The following is a 13329-nucleotide window of genomic DNA, read 5'->3' on the forward strand; positions in this document are numbered from 1 at the left end:
AGATGCGGTTTCATTCCATGGCTGGTCCTCCCTGGGCCTGAGGGGCTTTCAGTCCAGAGCTTTCACCCCAGCTGGCCTCACTGGTCTGGCCTCCTCGCCACCCGTGGCCTCCTCGTGGTCCTGTGGGGAGAGTTTTGATAGCTGTTGTGACCAGGCTGGGTTGATGCGGAGTGTTTGTTGAGGTTCGACTTAATTCAGTTGGTGCTTTTGAAATGTTGAGTGAGTTGCAGATACCCTGGGGACGGGGTTACCAGTAAATCCGTGTATTAGGGGGTGCCTGGGTGGCTCAGTTGGTTAAGTGTCTGTCTTCGGCTCAGGTCATGATCCCAGGGTCCTGGGATCTAGTCCCGCGTCGGACGCCCTGCTCAGCGGGGAGCCTGCTTCTCCCTCTGCCCGCCGCTCCCCCTGCTTGTGCTCGCTCTCTCTCTCTGACAAATAAATAAAATCTTTAGGAAAAAAAGAATCAGCGTATTAGTTTTCTGTAGCTGCTGTAACAAATTGCCACCCACAGAGGGGCTTGCAAAACACAAATCCATCTTCTTCTAGTTCTGGAGGTTCGAAGTGTGGACTGAGCTATAGCCCCGTGTCAGCATGTCAGCCAGGCTGCTTTCCTGCAGGAGCCTGGGGAGAGTCTGTTTCCTTTTCCAGCTTCCAGAGGCCGCACACGCTCCTCGGCTTGTGAACCTTCCTCCATTTCCAAAGGCAGCCACGTTCCAGCTCCGTGCTTCTCTTTTCCCCATCACGTCGCTCCCGACATTTTTAAAGACCCTTGTGATTACATCGGGCCCACCCAGACAATCCAGGAGAATCTCCCTATTTCAGGCCAGCTGATTGGCAACCTTAATTCCATCTATACCCTTAGTTCTCCTTGCTGTGTAAGGTAACCTATTCGCAGGCTCTGGGGAGTACAGCGAGGACATCTTTGGGGGTTCATTGTTCTGCCTACCCCAGTCAGACTGAGCCCACTGTGAGTGTAATATGTAGGTGAGCTTCCTTTGCGGTGATTATACAAATGTCTGATACATCACCTTTTCCATGTAGTTGTTGTTCAGTCTCTGTTTAAGTCTCTTTTGTGATGGGGAGCTCGCTTCCTCCAGTTCTTTGTTGGCTCTCATTCTTGGCAAGTTCTTCCTTCTCTGGTCTTGCCTTGTGTCCGGATCTCCTCCACGTTCTGGTCCCAGTTCTGCCTCCGCAGGGGTTTCTTGTCAAGTTCAGTGCTTCTTGCATAGGGATTCGAAGTCCCTCTTTGCCATGAGAAAGGGTCTCACGGCCAGAGGAGGTGATGCCAGCAGGCTCTGGGCTCATCCATGGTAATTCTCACCCAGCCAGCTGAAGCTTCCGGTCTGCTTTCAGAGCTCCGCAATGGCCAGGTGCTCACGGTTCTCCGGATCGACAATACCTGTGCACCCATCTCCTTCGATCTGGGCGCCGTGGAGGAGCAACTGCAGACATGGGGCATTCAGGTGAGTGCTCATTTTATTGAGACCCTCTGCCATTTTTTCCTTCCTTCCATCCACCCACCTGTCTGCCCATCCATCTATCCTTTCATCCAGTTGTTCACAAAATATTCGTTCAACACGGACTCTGTGCTCCGTGGGGTGGGGCAGGTAAGGAGGATGTATGGGAAGTGTCCCCTCCTCCCAGTTACTTCACTTAACAGATAGGTGTTTTGGGGCGCCCATCCTTTGCCAGGCGCTGAGCTGGGCGCTAGGTACCACGGCGGTGACCGGGACCCAGTGCCTGGGCTCGTACTGCTCATAGAGCCCAGTGCAGGAGATGGACTCACGCCGGGTACGGCAGGACAGCAGGATCTCAACACCGCAGTAGCGGACCATATAAGGTGCTGAAGCCATTCACAGGAGAAAATGATGAACTCTCCTGGGGGAGCAGTGGTTAGGAAAGTGTCACGGAGGGGCAGATACTTGATCTGGGGTCTTGAAGGAAAAGTAGGAGTTTGCTGGGTAGACAGGAGGAAGGGCATTTCAGAAGAGGGAACTGTATATTCAAAGGGAAGGTGCCTGGATTCGTTAGATGGTAATGCAGTGCTTTCAAGCATAGTGATTTGAGGCATAGGCTTCTCAGACCCGTAGGTCTGGGTGCAGATCCAGCTCTGCTGCTTCCCGCCTGCGTGACTTTCTGCAAGTGACTTAACCTCTCTGAGCGGCGGTTCCATACTTTATAAAATGAGGGCAATATTCATACCTATTACCTGGGGGGTTTTTGTGAGAAGAAATGAAATAGTGCTTGAGAAATAGTTGCACTCTGTCTGGCACTTAGTACATGTTCTATACATTGTAGGTGTTGCTGTTGTTACAAAGTAGCCATTGGTGTGGTGGTCTCTGTTCCCAAAGCCCCCAGCGTCACCAGGCCCTCCCCTGCACCACCTAGGGAGGACCAGTTATGGAGGGGAAAGACACAGAGCTAATTTTACCCTGATTTTAGAGTTTACTTCTTTCGAACGGAATTGCGTTCCTGTTTCAATCAACATCTTATCATTCAAAGGGAAACTTCGCAAATTGACGGTACTAAGCCCACACCAGCAACAGTGGCTGGTTTATCATCCAGTTTATCTTCAGCCTTTGTCCAAAAGAACATTTTTCTTAAACTATTGTCTGCAGATGGGATTTCCCTAACCAGGGAACAATTTACATAATATTCTACCATATTCCTAAATATCCTCTTTAATGGTTAAATTCTATTTTTTTTTTTTAAAGATTTTATTTATTTATTTGATAGAGCACGAGGAGGCAGAGCAGGAGACAGAGGGAGAGGGAGAAGCAGACTCCCCGCTGCTGGGAGGGAGCCTGATGTGGGGCTCGATCCCAGGACTCCGGGATCATGACCTGAGCCCCGAAGGCAGACACTTAATGGACTGAGCCACCCAGGCGCCCCTAAGTTCTATTTTCCTAAGCAGTCCACTCTTGTAGGGCTTTTATGTGCTATGCCATTTTTTCTGGGGCTGGGGGGGCAGGAAGGTGCCAGTATTCAGTACCTTGAGCTGTATACACACATCTGTCAAAGTAACACATAACCACTGGAGTAGGCGGAACAAAGGTCCCCCCCAAATGTCCATATGTATGTACATGTTATACGTACACTTATTTTATAATATACGTGTTAGAATTGTATATGTGGTACGGTAATTAATATGCAAGCCACCCCTACAAGGGAGGTATACTTATGGTCCTCGTTTTGCAGAGGAGGAGCCTAAGGCTCAGAGAAGTGGGGTTCCTTGCTCCAGGTCACATGGCCCATGAATAGACGGGCCAAGGTTCGGACCCAGGCTCCTGACTCTAGGGCCTGAGTCTTTTTTTTTTTTTTTTTTTTTTATGTTGCTTAAAGTTTATAATTGAACATAATAAGTGTCAAACATATAACCAGTACTCAATAAACAATGGTTGCTGCTATGGTCTTAATGTTTGTGCTTTCCCCCTCCCCATTCATATATTGAAATCCTAACGCCCAATATGATAGTCTTAGGAGGTGGGGTCTAGGGCCTGAGTCTTAACCGTTAGGCTATCATGGGTCTGCCGTGAGGCCCTGAGCCTGGGGCTGTAGGATCCCCCCCCCAGGGCTGTCCTCCTGGATCTCAAGTTGTCCCACCTCCCGCATGGTGCCCAGCCTTCCCTGAGCTGAGGGCTGCATCCTGTGATCCCCAGTCTGAGTGCTCTGAGCTCTTCATTCTGCCTTCCGGGGCAGCCTGGATGGTGCCTGATCCCCCTTCCACCTGATAGTCACATGAACTGGAAATGACTTGCTTGCGTGCAGGAAGGAGGTGGGAGTGGTTCCCCATGGCTGATTGGTCTCTTTCCCTTGCACGGCCAAGCAGGTCCCTGCCGACCAGTACAGGAGCTTGGCCGAAAGCGCCCTCTTGGAGCCCCAAGTGAGAAGATACATCATCTACAACTCCAGGCCCATGCGGCTGGCCTTTGCTGTGGTAAGGAGGGAGGGGGGGCCGCGCTAACCCTAACCCTGCTGCGGCCCCCTGTGGCGCGGCTGAATTTGGCCTTGTGTTCCCGAGCCTGTCAGTGTGGGTAAGGGGTTTGGGGCTGGTGGTCCAGCTGCCTGGGATTGAGCAGTACACACGGACCTGGATGTGGTGTGAGGAAATCAATGGGAGAGAGTCGTAACCAGATCCCCATGTAAAGGATGAGAGGCCGAATTTACTTACTAAGGACAGAGCTTGGGTTTGGAAATCTGAGGACCCATCATTGTGACTTTGGACTCAATGTCTGGCTTTGGTTAAGACTTGTCTTCTTCCTGGGACTTGGTTCCCCCATCTGTTCAACAGATAGGTCCATTTCAGGTCTGATCATACCTACATGAGTGTGTATAAACATCTATGTGTATGTGCATATATATATACATATATATACACACACACATGAAGACACATACATATGAACATCCATATCCACCTATGTATATACATACAGACACATACACATACGTACATAGGTACAAATAGCAGAGCCAGTATTTGAACCCAGGCAATCTGGTTTCAGCATCTGTGCTCTTAACCACTCTGATCTGCCACTTCTCTGTACGTACACATGGCCCAATAGCACTCTTTACTCCCATGTCTGCTGCTAGGGAAGGCAAAGGAATGGCTCCTGGCATTTGGTAATTCTCTCACAAGTGCTAGGCTGTTACACACATTAACCCTGATTAACCCTTATAACAACCTGTGAAGCAGGTATTATCCCCATTTCACAGATGAGGAAATTGAGGCTCAGAGCATTGTTAATAACTTGTCCAAGGCCACACATAGCTGTTGAAGGATCAGTGTGGGTTTCTGACTCAAATTTCTCTCACTCCCGGGACCCCCTGCCCTTCTTCTGCTTTATTTCAAGTCAGGGTAAGCAAGGATTCAGAGGAGCTCTCCTGACCCCTTTCCTCTACTGTTGCTTGTGGACAAGGAACAAGGGCTCCTCCTCACAGACCCCGATCATCCCTTCCCGGCCCTGTGAGCTCTTGGTCTCCAAGGAGGGCGTCGGATGTGTCCGAAGCGTGTCTACCTTTGAATGGAGCGGCTTCGTTCAAGCACCGGTATTCCTGATCGTGCTCTTTCTCCGGTTTCTCGCAGGTTTTCTATGTGGTGGTCTGGGCCAACATCTACTCCACCAGCCAGATGTTTGCCCTGGGGAACCACTGGGTGGGTGTGCTGCTCGTGACCCTGGCCGCCATGAGCCTGACCCTGACCCTTGTGCTCATCTTCGAGAGACACCAGAGGAAGGTGAGTTGTCCGGAGACCCCAGCCATGCTCTCTCCAGAAAGGGCGCGCTGGTGCGAGAATCCCAATTCCGATCTTTCTCTTTTCCCTGCCTCAGGGAATTTCTCCGACCATGAAAATTCATGTGGGCCCTTGGGCCCAGTGACTAAAAGAAATGAAATCACATGTGTGATTAATTCCTCTCTGTTTTCTTTGTCTAATCCCTGGCGGTTGTTTTTCTGGAAGCAAGCTGTGTTTCGAGAGAGTCTGGGACGGGGAGAGGAGGGCATGTTGGGTTTACTGAGCCCTTTCACGCTAAGAAGGGCCGAGCTGGGATTCAAGGCCAGGGCACTCAGATCCCAGGCCTTGTTCTCAGTCAATATCCTACTGCATTGGCGGTCTGCAGATGGCTGCCGTCCCCGGTGACCAGAAACATAGTGGCTTAAAACAATGCAATGTATTATCTTAGAGTTCTGTACTTCAGGGCTGCGTCCTTTCTGGAATCTCTAGGGGAGAATGTATTTCCTGCCTCTTCCACCTCCTGGAGTAACCCCTCCAGTCTCTGGCTAATGACTCCTTTGTCCGTCTTCAAAGCCAAAAATGGCAGGTCTAGTTCTTCCCACATCTTTGACTCTGAGTCTTTTGGCTCCTTCTTCCACTTTTGAGGCCTCTTGTGATTACTTTGAGCTGTCAGGATTATCTGGGACAAACTCCCTTTTTTTAAGGTCAGCTAATTAGCAACGTTAATTCTACCTACCACCTTAATTTCCTGGCACAGACTTGGACTCGGAGATCCGTTCTTGCCTGACTCGGGAGGAGAGGGATGCTGGGAAATGTGGTCGGAGTTTGGGGTATGAATTCCGTTTAGTTCCTATGCTCACAGGGACAGCTAGGAACTTTATGACTTAATCATCCTGAAAAGATCTTTGTTGGGCTTTGTGACAAGGCTGACGAAATGATGCTGCCCTTGGGCTCCGTGGAAGCTTTCATGGCTCTTGTGCTTGGCATATAAAAAATAAACTGGCTGCCCCTGCAGCGAGAAACTTCTCTTGGCGAGGGGAAAAAGCAAAGTATCCTGCCTTAGCAAGAGCAAGGGAAATACCTGGCACCTGTCAGGGCCTTCAAGGATGCAGATGTAAGGAACGCAGTTCAGGGAATGCCCATGGTGGCCGTCCGCCCTCTTCTTTGCCTTCCTTGCTCGGCTGGTAGTCATGGCACAGAGATGAAGAAGACCCTGTGTCTTTACTCATAGGTGCAACGTGGAGGCCCTTTCACGCTCACGAGGAGGCCCTCTTGTCATCAGTGTTTGCTCATTCAGGGAACCTGAGGTTCTTTCACTCCTAATAATGACCACCATTTAATGAGCACCTACTATGTGCCTTTGGCACCTGCCGCCTGTGGCCACCAACCAGACAAGGAGGCAGAATACCTCTGCCGTTGGCTAGCTCTGCAAGCTGGGGTAAGGTGTTACTTCACCCCTCAGGGCCTCAGTTTCCTCGTCTGTAAAATGGGATAGTAATCGTAGCTCCCACAGGGCGCCTGACTGGCTCAGTCGGTAGAGCGTGCGACTCTTGATCTCATGGTTGTGAGTTCAAGCCCCACTTTGGGCATAGGGCTTACATTTAAAAAAAAAAGTTGTAGCACCCTCATAAGATTATTGGGAGAATTAAATGACTTAATACGTGCAAAGTACTTATAATAGTACCTGGTGTAATGTAAATGCTCAATAAGTATGAACTGTTAGGATTATTGACTCTGTTTGCCAGTGGGGATGCCACAGCTCAGAGAGGTTAAGTAACCAGTCTGTGGTCACACAGGCTCCTGGGGTCTTGCCTCAGCTCAAGGATTTCTTCCTGCTTGGATCCCTCATCACTTGAACCTTGCAGCGCTCCCTTCCTGACCACCATTGTCCCTCCTCCTGTCCTACTTGGACCGTAGCATCCTTGAGAGCCTGAGCATTTTGCACGCACTGCCTAGTTTTCCCCTTGTTCGGGGCGTTATTAGCCCTCCTCAGGATTGGAAGGTGTGTGAAGGCGTGCGAGACCCTGCCTTGTATCACAGACGGAGTAAAAGCATGTTGCTAAAGCATGTGGGAAGTTCCTAAAAATATTCGTTTGTGGCCAACAAGATACAGGGGAAAAAGATATTTTTGACTCAGTATCCATCGAACTGATGTCATGAGCTGACGGGCATTGTGTGTTCGTTCTTCTAGGTGTTCTACGCGGGTTGGCTCATTTCATAGGATGAGGGTGTTTTTCAGAGATGAGATGGAGACGGAGAGGTGGGGGTAATTTGGCCAAGGTTATCAGGCGGTGAGAGGCAGAGCCTGGGTCTGAACTCCCCAAGGGCAGGTTTCGGAAAGGGTGTGCAGCCCTTGCTAAGGCTCCAGGCTAAACAAAATGTACTCACCCCAGGTTTTCATATTTGTGGCATCCCTGGAAAATTCACTATATTTTAGACCCATTTAAAAAATAAAAAAACACTTTAGGTTTCCATGTCAAATGGACTTGGGTTGGCCGCTCAGAACCGAGAGTAGATTTTTCACCTGTGTTCACGCCCGGTGGGGAACGTGGAGTCTGGGTAGGGCAGGAGACTGCTCTTCCGAGTGCGGGATTGTCTCTCAGGGGACACGGCCTTCAGCGGAAGGCATCCCTGGTCCCTGTCCCTAAGTGCCAACATTGCCCGTCCCATCCCTGTGACAACCACAGGGCCTTCTTGCATTCTCAAAAGCTCCCTGCAGGAGTCCTGCCCTCCTGGGGACCTTGATTGTCCTTGATGGGGTTGTCATCTAGTTGCGTCTCTAAATCCTTATGGGGTCTCTACCCCAAACCAGCACTTTGGGTCCTGACACCCTTCCTCCTCCTCCTCCTCCTCCTCCCTCCTCCCCTCCCTGGCCTGCTTAGTTAGCATCTACTTAGTCAACTAGATCCATGGTCTCTGGTTGGTTTGGGTAGGAAAGAAGGGAGATGGATTCCCAGAATCTCCTTCCGAGGGCCAGGCACTGTGCTTGGGGCTTTGGAAAGTAGGTGCTTTATTTACACAGTAAGCAGCTCTCAAAGCTGTCCACCCCCTCCCTCCTCCTGCAGATATCTCCGTCAGCACACCAGGCTGTTTCTGGGCACTGGTTAAGAGCACACACATAGTCACGTTCAAGCTCACCACGTTCCTAGGAGGCGGGGACACGCTGACACTCTTTCTCCTTATTCTACAACTGAAGAGAGCAAGACTCGGGGAAGGAGCGTAACTTGTCCAGGGCCACACAGCTAGGAGGTGGCAGGGCTGGGCTTCAACCCAGGGCTGTCTGACACTGTTGAATTTATTGTCCTCCAAACCCCGCAATCCCATTTTAGGGGTGGGGGCGATGGATATGTCTCAAAGGCCAGGATTGCCCCATGGCGTCTGGAGGCGGGACAGTGTGTGGGTGTTGCTCAGGGCCCAGGAGCTCCCCGGCAGCGTGGCGATCTGGCCGCGAGCCTGGTGTTTGTCTTACAGGCCAACAGCAACACAGACCTTAGGCTGGCAGCTGCCAACGGAGCCCTCCTGAGACACCGGGTGCTGCTGGGGGTCACGGACACGGTGGAAGGCTGTCAGAGCGTGATTCAGGTACTGTGTCTGGGAGTGACCTCGGCTTGGGTGCCTGCATTATGGCTGGGTTGATGGGGAGAGGGGGCCCCAGCATCCCCCGGTCTGCATGGTGTCTTGGAGTCTGCTAATGAGACAAGCATGGGCAGCCCTTCCCTTTCTCCCTGCTCCAGCGCTTCTTCCCGGAGACCCATCTCTGGGTGGTGACCCGCAGCCTGGAAGCTGCACGGGGCAGGGCTGGAAGGGAGCTCGGAGACCGTCTAAGCCACGCTCCTCATTCAGCATTTATTCAGCAAACAGAGGGGGCCTCCTCTGTGCCAGACCCTTAGATGGGCACTCAGGGGCCCACGCAAGGTTCCTGGAGCAGCACATCAGACCCTGAGGCTTTGTCCACCTGGCTCGGTCATTTTCTTTGTTCCAAGTGCACCGGGGAGATCTTAAGTGACAAGTCTGAGGTCACACAGGGGGTCAGGGAGACAATGGGAGAGACTAGTCGGCAAGAGGGTTGCTACCCTGGGTCTCATGGGTCAGTCACTGGGAGGAGGGCGGTCTGGGATCCAGAGGAAGTGGTCGGTCGCTGGAGGCGTGAGGTCTGGGCCACCAGTTTCTCACAGAACTTCAGTTGTGATGTGAGGCAGGTGTGGACCCAACCAGATGTAATGAGTGTACGTGGAGGGTGTCGGCCTGGCTGCATTTCACCTGACCTTCTGGGGACTGTTGAGGTTGAGGAGGAAGGGGAGGTAAAGGTGGGGTGAACATTTACCCGGTTCCCCTTCTCCCAGAGCACCCAAGTTGGATCTCCTCCCGCCTGGCCTTGGGCAGTGGTGGTGAATGACTGGAGGGTTTCACTCATCTGCCTGTGGGGCTCCAGACAGCAGGGCACCCCAGCCCCTGAGGATGAAGGTGGTAGCCCCAGATGGATACATGATGTCCAGGATGGTTTGGAATGCTCAGTGACTTGGAGCAAATGGAGCTGAGGCCATTTTGAACAGGGTTGGACATTTTCCAAATGTGCACGCAAAGCCATTTTTCTCCCATCTGTACAAAGGACTCTCTGCTATGTATGAGGACTCTGGGAGAGAGCAGAGAGGCACGGTCCCACCAGAGACCGGGCATAAATTTGCTCATCCCCAGAAGGGCAGACCTCCGGCAAGGAGGAGGCAGGAGGTGGAAGGTAGTGTCAGCGACGGAGAGTTCAATGTCGGGCTGGCTTTGAGCATCCGCCGTCATGGCTTCTCTCCCCAGCTCTGGTTTGTCTACTTCGACCTGGAGGACTGTGTGCAGTTTTTGTGTGACCACATTCGAGAGATGAAGATGAGCCAAGAGGTAAGATACCATGAGCGAAAAAACAAACAAAAATAAACCAGAAGGCCAAATTGTACAGATTGCATTTCCTTAAGGTTGGAAAAATGTCTAAGGAAACGTTACTTGGAAGGAAGAATGCCTACCTGGAATCAGTGGTTGTTTCTGCCTAGGGAATTGTTACTTCTGAATAAGATTTCAGTTAGTGTCCTTTTCAACTAATTGCCTTTTCCACATTTCCTGATAACATAACAATTATATTAACAATTAATAGTAGTAATATGATTCTGGCAGAGGGAAGTAGGGTATTTAGACAACTTTCACTGCTTTGAAATGCCTTCCTTCCATTTGTGATCAGGGTACTCTTGCTCTGATCCCATACACAAGGACACTGAGCCTCTGGGAAGTCCGGTGGCCCCCCAAAGGCAGCCACGGGGCCGGTTGGTGATGCCAGGTTTGGAGCACAACCCTCCTGTCTCCGAGCCCTGGGCTCCTTCCTTGGGATCAGCCTTTCCCTGGGCCCTGTAAGTGCTGTCATGGGTCTTGAGGTCAGGATTGTGGTTTAGCCCAATCCCAGCCCATTCATCCCTGTATGGCTTTGGGCAAGGCCTTTGAGCTCTGCTTTGCTCACCTGCAAGGTATATATTAAGATACCCATGACCCAGGCCGCTTTGAAGAGCAAATGAAAACGTGGAAGGAAAGGTGTTTTGGAAGCTCTTAGAGACTGTAGGGAATTTTGTAGGCAATTATCTGACCTCTCGAATGTGGCTGAGTTCCCCAGATTCTCCTGAGGTAAGCATCTGAGTCTGTAGATGGATCCATCAGTCCTTTGTGAGTCTACAGCGCCGGGAGTGACTCAGCCTCTGACATACCACCCAACTTGGGACACCATCCACGTCTCCTCTCTCTTTCTTTTGCAGTCCTTGCTGCGAAGCAGATTGAGCCAGCTGTGTGTTGTCATGGAAACCGGGGTGAGCCCCGAGACAGAGGAGGGGCCTGAGAACCTGTTGGAGGAAGCTCCTCTCCTGCCCGGCAGCCCTCATCCCGAGGAGAGGCCACTCATGCAGACTGAACTTCGCCAGCTTGTTCCTGAGGCTGAGCCAGAGGTAAGGGGCACCTGGGCTGTTCAGGGCCACCTTTCCTCCCAGGACATTTGTGTGGAGTCCACGTGGGGCCTCAAGTTATAAATCCCAGGGAACATGACTTCATGGAGTTGGTAGACGCTGTGCAAATCTTCTAGCCTACTAGTTTTTAATTATTTTTTTTCCTTACTCTAGCACTTTAAAAAATAGTTTATAGGAATCATTTTCTACTTTCTGGTTTTTTCCCCCATCTTTAAATATCTTGGGATATTCTTTTTTGGTAGTTCCATGGGATATCTAGTTGCATGTTGATGGGTCGTGGCCTACATAGCCATAAACGTGATCATGAATATTTGGGTCATTTTTAAAATCTATTTTGCAATCAGTCTGTCATCTATCCATCCATCTACTTAAATTGCAGTCGGATATATATGCTTTTTCTTATATGCATTTCTGTTGAATTCCAGTGCCCCCAGCCCCAGAGTTCTGTCAGGTCCTGCCACTCAAGCTCTCTGTTGGGTATGGCCAAGTGCTGGTAGACCAGATATCTGGTAATGTGGTTTTCAGCTTGTATCTTCCGTGAGGACAAGACTCACTGTCTGGGAGACAAGCACCAGGGGGTGACTTCAGGCATTCTGTGATGCAGGGAGGCACCTGCATTTTCTTTTCAGCCAACAGGTTTGGGGATTAAAGGCCCAAACCAGCCCGGACTTTCCCTTTTGCCTCGGTGAGGAGTAGGGGATCCGACAAATGGGACTCATCAAAAGAGAAAATGATAAATAGATTAATCTCTTCACTTGAATCCCACCGACTTTTTAAATTTAAATTTAATTTGTTTTATTTTTTAAAAAAGATCTAATTTATTTGAGAGAGCGAGAGAGAGGGCACAAGCAGCAGGGAGGGGCAAAGGGAGAGGGACAAGCAGACTCCCCACTGAGCAAGGAGCCTGATTCGGGGCTCGATCTCAGGACCCTGAGATCATGACCTGAGCTGAAGGCAACCGCTTACCTGACTGAGTCACGCAGGTGCCCCCACTACCGGTTTTTTTTTTTTTTAGAGAACTAGAAAAGATTGATCAGGTCATGTACTTTATTGTGGCATGCCTGGGTTTATATGACATAGCCTATTAAATCCGATGGGTTTTTAAAATTATTTTTTCAAATTCATTCAAACCAGTGGTAATACAATACCCTGTCATGAATATCAAGTGTGTGTGCACATGTTTTTAAAGTAGTTGCCCTCTATAACTTAGGTAGGGAAAATATAATCAGTGCCCGAGTCTCAGCATGGGCCAGACTATCATATTTTAAAAGGAAACCAGCACCTCTGAAAGACAGAGAAGTAGTTATAATCATCTCTTACATTGTAACAGATTTCTTACCATACGTAAAATCCTTCAGCGTACCCTCCTGGGTATGGAGTGTTTTTCCTTCTTCCTGGTTGGGTGAAAAAAGCTTCCAAGAGGTCAGCTAACCTGCCGAAGGTCAGAGAGCAAGGGAGAAGGTCGCCAAGCCAGGGGCAGAAGCCAGCCCTGCAAATTCTAAGTACAATTTTCTTGCCATAGTTCTTTCCTTCTTGCGCTCTTAATTTTAGAGTAGATTGGCCAGGAGATAAATCTGAGTTAGGGAGTAGTAGACTACTTGAGGTTTTCAGTATTTTTCTAGCACCAAGGGTGACTCAAAGGAAGCACCAACCCTACAGAGCTAGGTGGAGTTTCTGCTTTCTAGAATAATGATAATGATGGTGATGTTGGTGACACTGAGCACGAGGTGGGGGACTTTCTGTCGATTAGTTCCTTTAATCCTCCCTCCAGCTAGACCAGATAGGTGCTGTGATGTTCTCTCTTTTACTGTCGAAGAAAAGGGCTCAGCAAGGGGAAGTGACTTGTCAGGGTCCGTCATAGGGTGCCCGGCAGAAATGCCCACTCAGGCCCTTTGATTCGGAAGCCTGTTCTCAATCACTGACTCCCCTGATGTGAGCAGCCTGATGTGACCCACACCTTACTTTATTACATTCACACTGGACACAGAGACTGTGAAAAACGCTCAGTGTCGCGCCGACGGGACCGAAACATTTCCTCTGGGATCCCAACTGCCAGTCCAACAAATAGAACTTAAGAGACCAAATGTGTTAATAAGAGCATGCATTAAA

The 13329-nt window shown here is 50.1% G+C and overlaps 1 protein-coding gene across 18 annotated transcripts in view; it reads left to right on the top strand.

Annotated features, from left to right (window-relative positions):
* TMEM268 (transmembrane protein 268) overlaps nt 1-13329 on the top strand; it is a 288999-nt gene that overhangs the window by 8814 nt on the left and 266856 nt on the right. For all 18 annotated transcript variants that reach the window (XR_013443815.1, XM_078061667.1, XM_078061666.1 and 15 more), the window contains exons 3-8: nt 1354-1463; nt 3830-3937; nt 5087-5236; nt 8705-8815; nt 10040-10120; nt 11017-11202. Coding sequence is in view for 17 of the 18 variants with exons in the window: in XM_078061667.1 (XP_077917793.1) it covers nt 1354-1463; nt 3830-3937; nt 5087-5236; nt 8705-8815; nt 10040-10120; nt 11017-11202 (746 nt within the window). In the remaining variant the exon portion in view is untranslated. The remainder of the gene's footprint in view (nt 1-1353; nt 1464-3829; nt 3938-5086; nt 5237-8704; nt 8816-10039; nt 10121-11016; nt 11203-13329) is intronic.

This window comes from Halichoerus grypus, chromosome 14 (assembly GCF_964656455.1).
Source record: "Halichoerus grypus chromosome 14, mHalGry1.hap1.1, whole genome shotgun sequence".
Lineage (NCBI taxonomy): Eukaryota > Metazoa > Chordata > Mammalia > Carnivora > Phocidae > Halichoerus > Halichoerus grypus.